The sequence below is a fragment of the Cornus florida genome, unplaced genomic scaffold (assembly GCF_030987335.1).
Source record: "Cornus florida cultivar Cherokee Brave unplaced genomic scaffold, ASM3098733v1 CherokeeBrave_3.0.0_Hap2_Chr05, whole genome shotgun sequence".
Taxonomy (NCBI): Eukaryota; Viridiplantae; Streptophyta; class Magnoliopsida; order Cornales; family Cornaceae; genus Cornus; species Cornus florida.
In genome coordinates this window covers 88,413,099-88,431,668 of record NW_026775575.1, presented here as the reverse complement: position 1 = coordinate 88,431,668, position 18,570 = coordinate 88,413,099, and the positions used below count along the sequence as shown (strand labels likewise).

The window sequence follows — 18,570 nt, the reverse complement described above, 5'->3', positions numbered from 1 at the left end:
ATTTAATCATTTTGTTCTTCAAATCTAAAATTACATTGATTATGATCAGTCAACAAGTCAAGTCAGCTGTTAATTGTTAGCCACCATTTTTTATTTCATATATATATATATATAATTATATATACACATATTTCTACGTTTAATTTATATCTATATCATTTTTTTTATCTATTCATTTAGCGGTAAATACTAATCTTAATTTAGAATATTGTTTGCTTTCATATTATATTATTCATAAAAAGATAAAACACGTGATAATATTATTCGTCATAGATAATTTTAAAGTTTAAACTGTTAGAAAAAGTAACTCGGGTAATTATTTGTATTGTATAATAAGTTTGATCATTGAAAAACTGTTTATTTTAAAAGAGGAAGGAAAAAAAAAAAACAAAAAAAAAAAGAGGATAATTTTGCAAATTATGGATCGCATACTTGTCATTTTCCATAGTTAATGCTTTGCATTAAGTAAATTTTATTGTATTTAAGCGTCTTTTTAATACTTGAACATTTAAGTCATTAGACAGTTGAAATGGAGCACTTGTAATCGATGTGCTTGGTACCTTTCTAAAAGCTTCGGTTGCTGCTATGTCGGAATATTAACACTTAACATATACACATTCAACACACTTGTGGCCATCTACGGAATTTATGGCCTAAGTTCATTGAGACCGTATGTGTTCGGTGGTGTATTATGAAGTGGTGTAAACAGGGTCGACCCTGGACCTAGGCAGGGCCTCCAATTTAGAGGGCCTCATATTTTGGCCCAGGACCAGCCCTATTAACTTGTTAAAGACATGGCAGGAAAAAAATAGACTCAGGACCGGCCTTGTTAGGATATTGAAAAAATATAAATAGACCTTTATTATCATACCAATTTCATTCACAGACAGTTCATTCATCATACCCTTGTCTATCTTGTACAGCAGTACAGGAGTTCAGACTTCAAAGTGATATGATATAGTATTATTTTTAAGCACCCAAAGCAAATCAGACATTCTCTCTTTTGTTTTCTAGCTCAAAGCAAATGATACTCAACAAAAATTATAAATATTTATTGAATAAATAAAATATCATTTTCTATGCACATAATGCACGATATCAATTATACTCAATTTTTTACTACCAACATACTACTCAAATATATCACAGTGCTTTTTCGAAACGGGTCAATGCTTCCACCTCAAGCCACTCAATTTCAACATTGACTAAATAATTTCTGAAAGTGAAATGGTGGATCGATCAAGGAGCCATTAATCGCATTTTGGAATGAGAGAGACACAATTAGATTGCAATTATAACGCAAAGGTCATTAAATCATTAATCGGCTCATCTGAAATGTTTTTGAAACACTGACATAACATCCATGAGCAACAATCATCTAGTATGTTCTTGAAATTTTTTGGTCCAATTTCCTTTGAATCTTCGATTAAAGCCCTTTAACGATTTTGTCTATTCATTTCATTTTATTTGACTATTTGAGTGTTCAATTTTGATATGTTTTTTGTAATATTGCGTGATTTGAGCTATTTTGAATTTAAATTCCTTGTCATGTCTTGAAGTATTTTGATTGAAAAATTGTTTCAATTTGAGCTATTTTAATTTAATTTTCTTTTCATTGAGTCATTCCTGTCTTATTGAGGTCTTGCCATTCATCATCAAAATTTAATTTAATGAATGAAATCATATAATTGAGAATCAAAATGAAGAAAATATGAATGAACATAGAGATTTAATAAATTGAATGAAGATTGTAAAAATGATAATCAAAATGAAGAAAATATAAATAAACATGAAGATTCGGTAAATGAAGAACATATAAATGAAAATGGTAATATTCCTTTGAACATTAATGATTCAAGAAATTGAAAAAATATTAATAACAACTTGATAGATTTATTAATTGAAAGAGGTTCTCGGATAAATGTTAAACTTGAAGATTTTCTTAATGATTCAAAAAATAGACATTTATCTTCTTCATATTACATTCGACGTTTATCAAACTGAATTATTGATGGGACATAATTATTTTCTTAATTATTGAAGTATTAGAGTTTATAAAAAAGTTAGGTTATTAGTTTTTAAATGTTTTGATTGCATATACATTATTATTGTTACAATTGCATATGCCAAGAATATTTTTTTAAAATTGAAGTTTTAAAATTGAAGTTAATCAAATCTTACCTACGTTCAACGATGACATAAGAGATTAAATGAATTGGTTATGATATTTATAATTTATTGAAAGAGATATGTTGAGAAACTTGATTAGATCACTTGATTTGATACTTTTATAACCCAAAATGCAAAACGATGGCATTTATTTTAATAAAAATTTCGTACTCTTATAAATTTTTTGAATTTTTTGAGCTTTTTAAAATTTATGTATAAAGGGCCTTGTATTTAAAATGGGTCCCCTCTCAACATTTTGTTAATCTCAGACCGGCCCTGTGTAAGAGACCCCAAACATGAGTGAGCACACACTTGTGCTATAAATAGTAGCAGAAAAGGAGCTGAACGCTTGACATAGTTCTAATATAAGCAGTTTCTGCTAGTAAAATTACATCACTATTTGATCAAATCCACAAGTAGAGAACCTCAATGACACCAAGAAGCTTTTAGTAATGTTACATTAAAAAGCAGCACACAACTTGGATTGTTTTCATTTTCCAGGCACAAAGTTAGTGGCATAGGCCCATGCGTTGTTGGCCACTGGATCAGCAATATGGTCATACAGGTTCTCGATTGGGCCCTTCCCGGTGACGATGGCCTGCACAAAGAACCCGAACATCGAAAACATGGCCAACCGTCCATTCTTGATCTCCTTCACCTTCAGTTCTGCAAATGCCTCTGGATCATCAGCCAGTCCAAGTGGGTCAAACGCCCCTCCTGGGTAGATTTTGTCTAGTCCTTCGCCGAGTGGGCCTCCACCAACCCGGTAGCCTTCAACGAAGCCCATGAGCACAACTTGGCAGGCCCAGATTGCCAAGATGCTCTGGGCGTGGATGAGATTCGGGTTGCCTAGGTAATCAAGGCCTCCCTCGGAAAAGATTTGGGCCCCGGCTTTGAACCAAACCGACTCACCGAACTTGACACCGTTCTTTGCGAGGATTTCGGGGAAGACACAGCCCAATGCACCAAGCATGGCCCATCTGCAGTGGATTACTTCAAGCTCACGGTTCTTGGCGAATGTCTCTGGGTCTGCGGAAAGCCCAGCAGTGTCCCACCCATAGTCACCGGGAAATTCACCGGTCAGGTATGACGGTGTTTGCTCCGAGAATGGGCCCAAGTACTTGGGGCGGTCCGGCCCATACCTATTTTATCAGGTGCAGATTGTACAAGTACAAGTAACTCAAAACAAGAACATTTAAGAAAGGAAAGAGCATGAGGTTGTATTTGTGAGTCAATTTATGTAATTGGTGACCTCTTTACTATATTAATGCCTCATTTATCTCACAAAATGAAATAAGTAAATTTTAATAACATTCGTATCAATTAATTTTATTATAATCATCAACATCCTTGTCTTAATATCAATTGAACAAATTAAACTTACCATATGCTTTGTGGAGCGCTTTTGACTGTCCGTCGCATGGTGATTCGGCCACCATTGAAGCTGCCAACCTTCCGGATGAGCTCATTTTGAGGCTTCAAAGCGGTCTGGCCGGCGAATGCTGACCGTTGGATTGCAGATGTTGCCATGATCTTGTTAAGATTGATGTGTTCTTTGTACTAGTGGGGTTGGTGGAGGATGTTGTGAAGAAGGGTGTGGAAGTGATGAGGAGGGTGAGAACTGAGAAGGTGGGGTTATAAATGGAATTGGGAAGACATTGTGGATTAGGATATCATCTACACGTCAGCACCATCTGATTGGTTCATGATTTGGATTCCGATTTCCATTTAGATTTTTACTGGAGGCGGAGAGAGGCTCTGCTTCGGCCATGTGGCATTAAAATATCTTGTGGTTGAGATGTTTTAGATACTCTATGCCACAAAATTGTAGTGCACATTTGGGCTTTTGGGCTGGACGCTTTCATGAGCACATGTCAGACCTATTTAGCTTTAACCCTTTTCACCAAATATGGGTGTCTTAAATTTCCTATTCACGGCGGGCAAAGGGATATATATATATATATATATATATATATATATATATGAGCACGTAATTGGGTATGCCATATTACCCAACATAGAAGTTTTACCATAGCCATCCGTAGTCTAGCCTTAAGTCGAATTTTAAGTGTTGTTTGTGTGTGTGTGTGTGTGTGTGAGTGAGAGAGAGAGAGAGATCAGCGGCTTCGTTTGTATGCACAGGAAAGAAAAGAAAGGAAAAGATTATGAGAAAAAAGAAAAAAAAAAAATTTGATAGATATAAATAATATTCATGTTTGGATGGGTAGAGAGAAAAGAAAAGATTGGATAATATTCTTATTTGGATAGATATGAAAAAAAAAAGGGATGAACAATTTACCTTTTTTTCCTTTATTTTTTTTTTTGAGATAATTTAACTGACATCTCTCAAAAATTAGCCAAATATCATGCTCAAATATCTTTTGAAAATAACTATCACTTATGTCAAGAAAAGACATGTTTACCCTTCATTTATCTAATATTCTAAAATATTAGATAAAGTAAATGACTTCTATACCCCTACACACTATTTCTCTCTCCTCTATCTATATATGAAGGGACGACGCTACTGTCTGTGTCTCTCCTCAAGCCATCGCCGTTGAAATGTTACGGAAGAGTTTATGAATGATTTCATTTCTCTCTGCTCCATATGTTACCTCTATTTTAACTATCTATTTTTGGCAGACAAATCAAAGTGTGGATTCAATGGCAAACCCTTCTGATTGTGTTTTCGGTCTCCTGGGAAGGGTTGAGGAGATTCCTCACGCTGCTACCTCTACTGCGTCTCCCAAAAGACATGGCCGCAGCCACAAAAAAGCTCACCGTAGACATCGAATGCGCCAGCAGGAAGTTTCTTCAGATTCTGAACATGCTTAGGCTTATAAATCGACTGATTATGGCGAATTTTTAGTTTGACATTTGGGAGGTGGAGAACTATCTTTAAGGATTTGTATACTTCCAGCCATGCCCACCACCACCACTGGTCAACGGCGATGGCATGATTTGCATCTGCAATGGCTTGATTTATGTTGGCGATGACTTGATTTGTATGATTTTGGGGCTGATTTGTGTTGACGAAATTGCATGGACACCGCGAACCCAGTATCAAAATAAATCTACACCTAATCTCCTCTCTCGACCCAATCGGAATCGTCCCCCCTCTCTCTCTCATAGAACCAGTCTCTTAGCCGTGAACCAAGCCGACACGTCGTGTGGCATCAATGCTGCCGCCGAGCAAGAATGTCGGTGTGGTTGTTTCACTGGTGGTGGTGGTTGTAGGGGTGGGAATGGAGTCTGCTGAAAAAATAGATCCAACATGGATATGAGACGTGACCACAAACAAATATGGAAGAATTTTCTTTCACTTTGGACTAATCTGTGCTCTTGCTCGTCTAGTCATACAGTGGTCGTTGTGGGTTTGGAGATGGAAGCGGTGGTTCAGGGTGAGGATGAAAAAAATGAGAAAGTAAAATTAAATATAAATATAAAATGACAGAAATAGACTTCAATTCACATTCTAAACCATAAAAAGCAAGGGTTTTGTTGTCCAAAAAATATGAGGACCAGCCTGTGTGTGTATATATATATCTATGAAATGATGGAATATATGAATGGGTGATTGATCATAGAACCAAATACTTGTAAAATTTTTCTTATTTTGCTCTTCCTCTTTTTAAATTTTATTAATTTCTTTAAAAAAATAAAATTTTCTTACTTAAAATTTTATTAATTTCCTTAAAAAATATATATGAATGGATGATTTTTCTTATTTTATTTTTCTATTTTAGTTTTTAAAATTTTTCTTATTTTTCACTTCTCTTTTTAAATTTCATTAATTCCCTTAAAAAAATAAAATTTTCTTACTTCAAATTTCATTAATTTTCTTAAAAAAATATAGAACCGAACAAATTGTATGATGTTGATCACTTACTTTATTTATTCTTGTATATGGAAAAGGAAGGGTAAACATGTCATTTGAATAGTCAAACTAAAGTCAAATGAGGGTACAAATGTAATTTTAATCATTAAAGAAACAATTTAGTGAGTCAAACTAAAGTCAAAGGGTAAGAATGTCTTTTTACATGTAAAAGGTGATCTGACATACCTGTCAATTAACTTTTGGGGTGTGAGTGAAAAACGGAGCAAATGTTTATAATGTGAGTGATAGTTATTTTGGAAAAATATTTGAAACTGATATTTGGCCAAACTTAAGGGGTGTAGTGAAACTCCGGACCATGACCCCTTGAAGCTAGCGCTTCGCCGACCGAAGATGAACTTCGAAAAGGTATTTTTCGACAACTCCTCTATGTTCTCCGGCAAACCTTCATTTTTCCAGGCGACCTCTCAATCTTCGTCTTTTGTTTTCTGGAGCAAATTTGAGCTCAATCATGTCTAATTTTCTTCAATCTAGTTGGAATTCTTCAATTTTCACCTACTCTTGCTGTTCTTATACTATTTTTTGACGATCGAAGAGATTGTATGATTTATGTTAGTTGGTCTGGTCTCTCTATAAATTTTAGCTGTGAGGTGCTCTTAGCGTTTGTATAGTTTCCGGCCTTTCATACACCGTCTTGGCCTTTACCTGTTGTTCAAGCTTTGCCCCTTCTCTTTGTGTCTATGGTGTTTCTCTGCTGTTCAAGGTTGCTTTTGGTAATTTGCTTCCTTTTTTTCCAAATCCCTCCAAATCTTGTCAATTTTGGAGTGATTTGGTTTCACTGTATGAGAGGGATTTGGAGGGATAGGTTATCCCTCCAAATCCTTCCCAATCATTTCTTTTATTTTTTATTCCCTCCATCCAAACACACCTATCCCTATCATTCCCTTTCTTTTCTCTCCAAATCCCTCAATCCAAACTAGCCCTAAGAGCACATTTGAATAGAGATTGCTAAAGCTACAAATATATTACAATTAATGTAAATAATAAATAAATAAATAAGAGAGGTAGCATCACAAATTTTCCTGCTCATGTTATAGTATTGTACAGGCATGAGCAACAATGAAAATAGTAGCCTCCAATGAACATACATATATGCTACATACAACAATCAGACTTATTACAAAGGCAGATCGGGACAGTTTGATCCGTAGGGCCGCACCCCCGTGTGAGCATTTGAGCAATGAGAGGACTCGACCTTCACCACACTATATCCACAGTAAATGCTAGGTAGCCAATCAGCGCAAATTCTGCGCTGTACCTGTGTTGAAATAATATGAACAAGAGAAGAACAGGAACATAGAAAATGATAAGCCCATGTAAACAAAATGGGGTGAAGGTGTTGTCGCTAGGAAAGCACCCATGCCTGAACGAACTGATCCAATAGACAATTCACTGAGGAAGACATAAAGGAATTCCAAGGCGAGGTCGAGACCCCAAGAAAGCACTGCAATGAGGAAACAGAAAGCCCATTGCACCCAGTCCAACCTCGCATAACCAACCATAGGTGCCACAAACTCCACAATTACCCCGTGCACGACCATCACAGCCACTAGAGTGATCATAAACCAATGGTGTCGGATGACCACCAGAAACACTTCCTTCTTTTTCAGTTCCATGGCATTGAACAGATTGAAGACCTGGCAGAGGGTGAAGCTGTTGAAAATCATGGATTCCATCACCTTCTTGTTCATGCCACGAATGGATTGTCCCTCAAACTGAAAGATCAGCAAGACTGAAGCCTGGTACAAGACTTGGATTATGAAGTTTCTCCACATGACACCAATCATCACTGATTCGGTTCTTTTAGGTTGTGGTTGTTCCGTTATTAGTACCCGAGCTGGAAGCTCCATTACCATCATGGTGCCACCCAAAAAGAACACAATGAAATTCACCCACACCAATTGAATTGCTGATATAGGAGATTCTCCCCAACATATTGTGGCAATGGTAGTTATCAGTAACCCAGACATACAAGCAGTGAGCTGGACTTGAATAAATATCTGAATGTTACAGTAAACACATCTACCGTATTTTAAGAGTTCAGTTAATGAGCGCAAACCTCTGCCTGAAGTAATAACAATATCAGAACTCTCTGTGGCCATTTCGGTGCTCAGACTTTTCTCAGTGATCCCTATATCAGCTTCTTTTAGAGCTGCAGTGTCGCCTGTTGTCAACCCTCCATAGAAAGCAACTACATGGCCTTTTTTTTTCAAGCGCTGCACCATGCGAAGCTTCTCATCAGGTCCGGATCTGCCCATGACTGTAATCTCATCAATCTTTTTCATTCTATTGTCATCGTTGAGCTGCCGGAATTCTTCACCTTCAAGTGCAACATCATTAGAATCAGGCTTAAATATTCCAAGCTCACCAGCTAAGGCTTTTGCCTTTTGTAGCTCATCACCTGACACCAATTTGATGCTCACTCCCTTACTTCTAAGGTCAGCCAAGGCTAATTTAATCTCTTCTCGACATGGCTTTAATCCTACCAGTGCCAACAAGATCAGCCCATCTTCTCTAATTTCTTGAACCTCCGTTTTTTCCATTTTTTTATAAGCAAATGCAATGGGTATAAGACCATTGTCCTCCATATTCTTAACTACTTGCTCAAACTTGCTTTTCTGATTTTCCAGGGCATGGGTTTTCCCTCCACAATCAAAGTAGCACGAGCACATCCCTAGTATAGTCTTTGCAGATCCTTTCCAATGCAAGTGCATATTCTCATCATCATTTTTCTGCATCAGGACCCCACTGCCTTTCCTATCGCAGCTCAATCTCCTGGAATCAATGATGGAGAAACTTTCTTCTGAAAACTCAACACTCGTACCCCACTTTGACTGCACCCATGAATTCAGCAAACCATCTTCTGGGCTCTTCAGATTCTCGGGCATGAGAACTGATATTCTTTGTTGCAGAACTTCAAGAACAACTTGGGATGTACCCAAGTCATCTCCATGATTATATTCCTTTTCACCAATAAAGAACTTGTTAACCCCCTCCACCTCCATCTGGTTACATGTGAGTCCACCAGAAACGTCAATGCAGATGACTGTGGTGAAGCCCATGGTGCCAAAAGCTGATAAATTTTGAGGATTGGCATTAAGTTCATTAACACACTCTACCTTCTCATTCCAGTAACCAAGGGAAACAGTAATGACCAGAGGCATCCCATGCTGAAATCCTAGCACCACTACAGTAAGTGAAGCTAAAACAGAAACCAACCCTCGGGGTTTCAGAAGATTTCTCTCAAAAATCTTCATCAACTCCTCCACTGGCAGTTTACCCTTCATTTCTGGGATTCTATTATCATCACCATCATGTTTTTTACTCAAGAAACGTAGAAACAACACAAGAGTAATCAGTATAGATATACAGAGTGCAATTTTATCTGCATAATTGTTTGGCTTTTCAATCCGACTCTGTAAAAGGTTTGGCTGATTTGGATTATGATTCACCGTGCTCATTACCTTTCCCATTGACGTATTGGTACCAACAGATGTAACAATCATGCGTCCATTCCCCTTGATAACCTGTTTAAGAGGAGTGGATGAATAATCTTCTTACTGGTTTTAATTTCTTGCCCATCTACTAAAATCGGAGGAATTATCCAATTGGAACTTTCATTAATGCATCTTTCACCTTCAATCTCCCCAAGGTTTCCACATTTTATTTTTTGCACTTAAGTTACCTATATGATTTTCATTTAATTTCTTAAACCGAACATTTCACCTTTCTCAAATTTTTATCATCTTACAGTTATTTCTTCATCTTTCACTAAAACTCTTAAATTAGATCCTGGCTCTTGATGCACTTTTAACACTATGAAAATTACAACCTTTCTTCCCTTTATTTTAACAAATTTAGACATACTTTTCTTCACATCCTTGGTACCAAATCAGAATAAAAATTGTCATATGCTCTATACTTAATTTCTCTCACTAACTTCCTTATTTGAATATTTGTATCTTTCAAAACGTTCTTCATTTTTATTAACCCTCCAAGAACCTCTTTTAATATTTTTTTAGTACATTCTGATCATCCTACTTCATATTATATTAGCTCCATCATCTAAATTATTATTTTTTAGTTACATTCTAAATTTCATGTTACTTCTTTAAACAATCTCATTCTTATATAATTATATTTTCTTTCCTTTCAAATTCCACTATCTAGTTTCTGGGTTTAAAATCTTCTTTTTGTTTTCTTGATTTAATATATATGCCTAAAACTGTCAACCTACGTTGCTATGATGAGCTCGCTCTCTTGGAATAACCTTTCAGTCCTTTCACATTAGTCAATCTACTCTTGTGGTTAGAAAAATTAAAAAATCAATCTGACTCAAGCTTGATCCACTTCTAAAGCTACCAAATTTCCATCTCTCTTCTAGTCGATCTACTCTTGTCAAAATCATGCTTTAATATGTTTGTCTGGTCTAACTTGATGCATAAATCCTAAAGTTGACCCCAAGGTTTCAATCCAAGGGCATTTGGGAAATTTTAATCAGGTTTTAATCTTAAACTCAAAGAATATCCAGAACAAAAGGTAAAGCTCAATTGAATCTTGGCTCATGGCGATGGAACTTAAATAACTCAAAGCATTTGAAGAAAAAGTCCTATAAGCATTTGGTGAGAGCTAGATTCAATGTAAAGTAATTTGTGATGCATTTTGATGAAAGCTCAATCCTAAGACTAAAGAGACTCTAGGACCTAATAATTGAATTGAAATATATCACTTTAAAGGTCTCTAGGATCATTGACTTAGCCCATGAACATTGATCACTCATATTATAAGGACATAAAAGTCATTTGGCCAATTGAAAGCTACTTTAGACTTAAAGGAAGTCAAGTTCAAAACTTTAAAGCATTTCAACGCCAGAGTGGTTCACTTAGACACCTTAATGACCTCAAATAGACTTGCCAATCTGGAAAATACAACTTGGACGTCTAACTGGATATTCCAGTAGCCAAGCTGAAATTTTGCAAAAGACACTTAGACGCCTAAATATACATTCCAGTAGCGGAGCCAAAATTCTGAAAAGACAACTTAGACACCCAAGTGGCACACTTAGAAGCCTAACTTGTCAGTTGAGTTGCTGAGCGATTTTTCAGAAAAGGACACTTAAGACAACTATGTGGTCACAATTAGACGCCTTAATGGCATTTCCAGTGAACTGCACAAAATGTGGACAAGAACACTTAGACGCCTAATTGTTCCACTTTGGCGCCTAAATGTACCATGCGATTTAAATTTACTTTTTCAAATTCCCTCCACATGTGCTTTAAAGGGCCAAACAGTCATATTTCTTAAAATGACTATATACAAGCTCCCTTGGCTTTTTGTGAGGACCGGGTTTTTTTTTTTCCATTTTTTCTATTTTATTTTTCAGTTCATTTTGGTGTTCGGTCTGTGTGGGCCCGGGTCGGGTCAATTACTCGGGAATTTTTAAGACACTTTTCATTTATTCCATTAATGTCGCATTTATCATTCGCGGCATTTGCGAGGCATTCCATACACGTGTCCGTATTTATTTTTAGCATTGGGGTTTTAATGCATTTGGCGTAAGTTGGTGGGATGCATTTGTGGTGGAGGTTGCGTAGGAGAGTTGTGTCTCTGTCTGTGTGGGGATGGTTTCCAAACACCTCACTTTCTCTCTCTTTCATTTTATCTCTCTCTCTTCTCTCTTCTCTCTCCTCCATCTCCATTAGGGCTGCAACTCAAGCGGGCCCAACCCGAATTAAACCGAGCCCAGCCCAAAATTTTCTGGGCTTGGGCAGTGTTTTTCTATTCTCGGTTTGGGCCTGGGCTAGATATTTTGAGCCCGAATTAAATTCGGTCTGGGCTTGGGTTGATATTATATGAAGCTCAGCCCGATCCCGGAAAAGACATATTTATTTATAACTAAATTATATCACAAGTGTATGGGAGCATTGTTAGTAGTGTGTTTGAGAATTTTCTTAGAGGTATATTGTTCGAATCCTTATAGCTGCACAAATTCTTCTATTTTTTTACCTTCGAATACAGAGGCGTGGGATTGGGGCGGGCTTAGGCTGAGTTGCAGCCCTAATCTCCATTTTATTTTTCCTTCAAGCTTCCACCTTCATTTCCACCTTGTTCCTTTGAGTATTTGAGGTTGCCATAGAAGAAAGAAATGTCGGGGACACCAAGGGCTTTCAAACCCTTGCTTTTATTTCGAGATTGGAGATCTTTGGAGATTTCGTGTGAGCTAGGGTGGGATTTGGAGGAAGCCACAAGAGGGTTTCTCACTCTCCTCATCATCTTCTTCAATTCTACGGCCTTGACTTTGCATTTGGAGCACTTTCATTTCGGTGGGATTTAGGGTTTTCACCCCAAAGTGAGGTTGGGCATGTGTTGCCTATTTAAATCTATAAATACAATTTTACAACTACTTATATCAATTTTATTTTCTCCTTATACAAGTTCTATCAATGGTTATCTTTACTGCATTTTTATGTCTGCTTTATACATGTATTTTCAATTTATTTTTTAACTTTCTTCTGTACATTTATTTATTTATTTATTGTAAGCATTTTATATTAACACTGATTCTAATCTTAGTGTATCAACTCCATCCATTTCAGAACCCTTGCCTACTTTTCACTGCATTTGGATGCTGTCGCAAATCCCCTTGTCCATTTCTTGAGTATTTGAAAGCAAATACAATGTCTCTCAAGAAAACGCCTAGTATTCACACAAATATCCTCACTACTATTGTCAATTTTTTTATTTGCTGCAATGGTAAGGTTGCTCCATAATAACCTAGAAGTCACGAATTCGAAACAGGAAACAACCTCTCCATATGCGGAGGCAAGATTGCGTACATCTAACCCTTCCCAGACCCTACAATGGCGGAAGCGTCATGCATTGGACTAGCCTTTTTACTTTTTCTTTTTGTTTCCTAAAAAGAATTAGAGAATATTGACAAGAATACCCCTTATGTCTCCTAAATATTTCAAGCAGGTGCATGGTAACCCTTGTGTTACAGAAAAATTCACAAAAAGAATTAAAGCCAAAAGAAAAAGACCATAGTTAAGATTAGAACTTATGCTTTGTTCGGTAGGAAAGAAAAAAATTGGATGGAAGGGAGAGAAGAAGGGATGGATGAGACATCCCCAAGGAATATATTGTGTATTTCCTTCTTTTTGTTCAGTTGGATAGAAGAGTAGAGAATAAACTTTTAATTTCCTATGTTCATTAAAAGAGAAGGAAAGAGAAAGTTTTAATTGTTTTTTTCCATTATATCCAATAATATTTATAATATTGTAATTTATAGAGACTAGTACTGTAATTTAAAACTTGTATAATTTAGAATAATATTTAATTTAAAACTTCTATAATAGTCCACTTGTCCTTTCTTTCTACCACCCATATTTTGGGGAAGAAAATTTGCTATTTTCTTTTCTTTCCTTGTATCTTCTCTACAAAACAAAGGGAGTTTGTTCTTTTCTTCTTATTTTCTCTCCACAAATCTTTCTTCCTTCCTACCGAACATTACAATAGTGTTGGCAAATTTCGTAACAAAAGCCGGAGTCTGTATTCTTGTTTTTAGCTCAATGATTAGTTTTTTATAAGTTACTTTAGTTAGTTAGTTAGTGATGGTACCTATGTCCAAGGACAAAATCAGAATTTGAAGATACATCAACGAGTAAAAATGTAAAATCACCTTTTAAATACCAACTCACTAATTAGGGTTTATAATCATACATTTTCAATTTAGGGCACAATTCATACATGTTTTGATTCATGAAAAAGATGTTTTGAATGCATGAAGTTGTTTGTGGAATAAAATATTTAAACAAAAAAAATTCACAAAAACATAATGGCTCGATCCATATTGATCGATTGAATTTTCAATATATGTTTATGGAAGTCCAAAATGCTTTGATCGATCAAAGCAATGCTAGGATTGCTCAAACCCTAGTTGTCGATCGATAGCTCGACCATCAACAATCACTCACAGTTTTTGAAAACTTCCCTAACTCAGAATCCTAGAAGGTTTAGGTTTCGTCTTCTGATTATAACTAAGAAACCTCAATTCCTTTTAACTCAAAGCACTCACTATCTAGAGACCTTTGGGCTCTCACACAGATATATAGAGGGATCTCTACACACATTAATGAGAGATCACACAGGAAGAGATCATATATTTAGAGAGAGCATACTTTATTTTCCCTCATCTACATCTTGCATTAGATGATCAGTTATAATTTAGAGTGTTGAATATCAGAATCCTTGTGCTGCACAATGAAATTCTACCTCGAATTGTCTCTAGACAACGAACAAGTAACTTAGATGGCTAGTTATTGGAGATCAAATCAATGGTTGGAGAAGCAGATACCCTGAGGAGCAGATCTATTCACGAGCGGATTGTATGTCTAGAGACTCAAGTGGAGAGAGTGTGGTGGATTGATCTGTGTCAAGAGGTGACCGTGACTGGGGTTCTATTGATTAGAAACTGTTTCGTTGTGTAAATCACTTTCTTTTCATTGTGGATTTGGCTTGCATGGACTAGGTCTGTAGTTTGTTCTTCTTGGAGTTTTTTCCATGTAAAAATTATTCTTCTTGGAGTTTTCCATGTAAAAATTATGCATTGCACTACTGCCATTGCATGATTTATTTATTTTTGGTCTCTATATTTAACTAATTCATATTGTTGTCCTTTAAATATAATTTTGATAATTTAAAATCAATTATTGTTAGTTACGTACAATAAAAGGTGGGCTCTAAGGCAATGGTAAGATTGTTCCATTTATTAAATTTTTTAAAATCATTTAACACAAGTACTGACCTATTTGTGAATTCGTATAATAAAAAAGGCTTAGTAATTATAATTTTTACTAAATTAAAGAATACTAAAAAAATTAAGTATGAAATAAATAAATATTCATACCATATATAACATGTGAGAAATTAAAAACATAAAAAATCAAAATCAAATTGAAAATCAAAAAAATAAAAATACAAGTCAAAAGTAGCAAGAAAATTATGGATTATAGAATATATAACATTTATATCACAATATAAATATGAAAATTTAAAAAAAAATGTAAAAAATAAAAATAAAATTAAATACAAGGCAAATCTGCTGATTAAGTTTATGAATCATAACATACATGACATAGATTTCACAAGTCCCCATTTACAAGTGAAAATTTAAAAAAGAAAAAGAAAAATAAATCTGAAAATTAAAATAAATAAATACTACCAGCGTCCTCACACGTTTTGGGAGGGAGAACTTGAAAACGTAATGTATAGTGGCATTTTAATGTAATGAATATAACAGCATATACAAATTATAAATATAATGGTTCTTTAATAGGTAGCTTGGTGGTAAGTTATCATGATCGTAGACTTCCATCAATTTTAACTAAAGAGAACAAGAACAGGAACATCATGTACATCAAACTATCAAAAAGGTAGTGTGTGTTCAGATTGAAAAGAGTAAAGAAAAGAACAGAAAATGAGGAATGAAGGAGTTAGTAATCAATCGTGTTGTTTCTACTTTTGTACTTCCCAAATCCCACTCACATAATAAAATAGCTTCTCTTCATTATTTTCCCTAACTAGATGGAAGGTCCTCCTATCATTTTTGTTATTTCCATTAGTTACGTAACACACATAGAATCAAGTTACCATCATTTATTTTCTCTGTCAAGTCTTAACCAATATTACCCTTTTATTTATTTATTTATTTCTAATTTCTAAATTCCCTAGTCACTACACAAATCTTTCCATTAGATTCCTTTGCTATATATATATATATATATATATATATATATATATAAAATTGAAGAACATGAAGAACAACTAATGCAAAAAATTGAAGAACATGAAGAATAAATAATGCAAAAAATTGAAGAACATGAAGAATAAATAATGCAAAACAAGCAAATATTAAATTCAATAGCAAATTGGTAATTACCTTTGAACCAAACGAAAGGAAGGGGTTCCGATCAGAATCTATTGTGGGGTCAAGCACCTCATCTAGCACCAATCCAGCACCAGCAACAAACAACCCGTCTCCTGGAATCCGATCCCCCTCCTCCAAGATCACCATGTCGCCCTTCACAACATCACAAACAGCAACCAATTTGAACTTCCCATTTCTTGTAACTTTAACTTCCAAATTCTTCTCTTTCATCAGCATCTTCTTCTCCAGCTTTTGTTCTTCAAGGAAGTTCTTCACAGCAGGGCAAGTCACAAGAAAGAAAACCGCCACCAATATAATAGTACCCTCCTGAAACCCGTATTTTGGACTTCTTTCAAACATTTGGGTGACGAGAGAGAGCACAGCCGAGATCAAGAGGAGAAATATGGTGTAACTGCTGCAAGCCTTCAACAGGAAGGGCAAAAAACCCCTTGCCCGAAATGGGTTATAAGCTTCCTGGCTAGGGTTTTCGTCGGGAAGTCCCCTCTCCAAATCAGAACGGAAAATTGAGGCGACTCGTTGGGTGTCACCGAAATCTCTCAGCTTACCCCAGTCCTTCTGCTTCACAATTCCATCAACGGTGTCCCGAAGGAGCTGTTCTCCGTCTTCACCGTCGTGAATTTCGACGGCGACGTGGGATTGGGAAGAGGAGGTTCTTCTAGGTTGTTCCGCGGTGGGGGTTGGTGGAAGAGGTACGTCCGAAGGCGATGGCTTCTTCTTGATCGTAACGAGAACGCCGACGGAAATACTGCGCTTCCAGAGGCGTCTGTATCGAGTGGTTGTGGACGTGATGTATAGGTCGGCGTGAATGGTGTTTCCGGCCATCTCGCACTCCATGATTTCGAAATGGGTTCAGGTGAAAAAGGATGGAAAGCAACTCTTGCCTGTTGATTGTCGCCGGCGAATAAGAACTGAAGTTCAAGGCTGAATTTCAATTCATACAGATTTAACCGTTTGATCGGAAATATGGAATTTGGGTGAAGAGGGATGCAAGTGATTGTAACCGATTTTTTGTCGCCGGCGGGAAGAATTGAAGGTCTGTGTGTAGGACGGCGACAGAAAGTTGAGATTAATTTATAATGGTTCACCAGAAATTTCCAAGAACTTGTCCGGAAATTTTGGGTAAAGTGTGTCTCCTCTTTGGACGCGAATTTGCTCCGGTGCAACTCTTTACCTACCTTCTTTGGTCAATTTTTACTAACCGGTTGGATCATAGCATTTTATAACTATCTATCACAACTAAAATTTTGTTAGTGTAGGAACATATTTGTAATATAAATTAGTACTTTAGTAATCAAAAAATTCAAACCAGTTTTAAAAACCCCAAATAATATAGGCCCTATTTGGGAGAGCTTCTCAGTCTCAAAAGTCCTTTCTTTGATAATGCATTCTTACAAGGAATTTTGTCTAAAGGAATTCAGGGCAAAAAAGTTGTTTGGTAAGCGATTTTTTAAAGGCCGTTTAATTATTAAAGTAATTTTTGTCTGACAAAATTACCTGTCTCCCTCGTGCTCTTTGGTACAGCTGATAAAAAAAGAAAAATATAATATATATACATATGTATATATATCCATTCAGATCATCTCCAGTATTCTACCATTTCCAATAAAAATATAAATAATAAATGGTCTGTTCAAAACAACGTGAAAGATCATTAGACAAAATACAAATTGAAAATTTGTAGCCCAATCACCAAAATGAGAATGAAGAACACAGCCATTAACTTCCCAAAGAAAATTAAAAATCATCCCCATTTCACTCCTTAAAGCAACCCTCAACATTAGTTGTATCATAAATTTCAACTTGAAATTAGCATGTCTCTAAAACCACTGGCAATTCATCACCAAGTAAAGGTTCACTTTGAAGCCCCCTTCTACTTTCTATTTATATATGTATATTTATATTTTGTGTATAGTGATTAAGGCAATTGATTTTCTCGGTTGAAGAAAATTTACTTGGAAGAAAACCACCACCACTACTATCGTTCTCTCTAATGGTGGTCGCCCACAACATAAGGGCCTGTTCGGAGGCCCATATCTGATATTGTTTTGGTGTTTTGATTTTAGTTTTGGGCCAATATCATGTTTGGAGTGGGCTGATATGGTATTTAACAGTGCCAAAACATTATCATTTTTGGGCCAAAACCCATATCAACATTTTGGTGATATTTAGACTGATATGGCACTGTAGCGGTGAATTGATCTCAAACCAAAACCAAACCAACCCTCGTTTTTACTGTAGCGGTGATATCATGTATATAAGGTCGCATATCAGATTTTAGGTCATTTTTCAGCATCGTTTCTCTCTCTTCGCGTAGCTCCCTGAAAGGCGACTTCAGTGGCGATCCAACCTTTTCCACCACCGATCTGGCAGAGCTCCTCCACCAGGTACATCATTTTGTGTCTCTGTTTGTATCTATAGATCACATATATCTTCGCTTTTGAGATTTACATTTTGGAGGTCCTCGTGTTCACTTTCTCTCTCTAATATTGTGACAATCAGAGTCTATATTGCGTTTCCAAGTTCTGATCTTTATTCCAATCATGTTGTGAGTGTTGTAATT

The 18,570-nt window shown here is 36.0% G+C and overlaps 2 protein-coding genes across 2 annotated transcripts; both read right to left on the bottom strand.

The window, feature by feature from the left end:
- Nucleotides 1-2,496: 2,496 nt before the first annotated feature.
- LOC132307456 (chlorophyll a-b binding protein 36, chloroplastic) lies at nt 2,497-3,793 on the bottom strand. Its single transcript, XM_059805226.1, has 2 exons — nt 3,554-3,793; nt 2,497-3,311 (listed from the first exon to the last, which is right to left on the bottom strand). Exons 1-2 carry the CDS (start codon nt 3,697-3,699, stop codon nt 2,660-2,662), a joined length of 798 nt encoding a protein of 265 aa, XP_059661209.1. The 5' UTR covers nt 3,700-3,793; the 3' UTR covers nt 2,497-2,659.
- A 3,236-nt stretch (nt 3,794-7,029) lies between these two features.
- LOC132307455 (calcium-transporting ATPase 12, plasma membrane-type-like) lies at nt 7,030-17,297 on the bottom strand. Its single transcript, XM_059805225.1, has 2 exons — nt 16,002-17,297; nt 7,030-9,591 (listed from the first exon to the last, which is right to left on the bottom strand). Exons 1-2 carry the CDS (start codon nt 16,842-16,844, stop codon nt 7,300-7,302), a joined length of 3,135 nt encoding a protein of 1,044 aa, XP_059661208.1. The 5' UTR covers nt 16,845-17,297; the 3' UTR covers nt 7,030-7,299.
- Nucleotides 17,298-18,570: the final 1,273 nt, after the last annotated feature.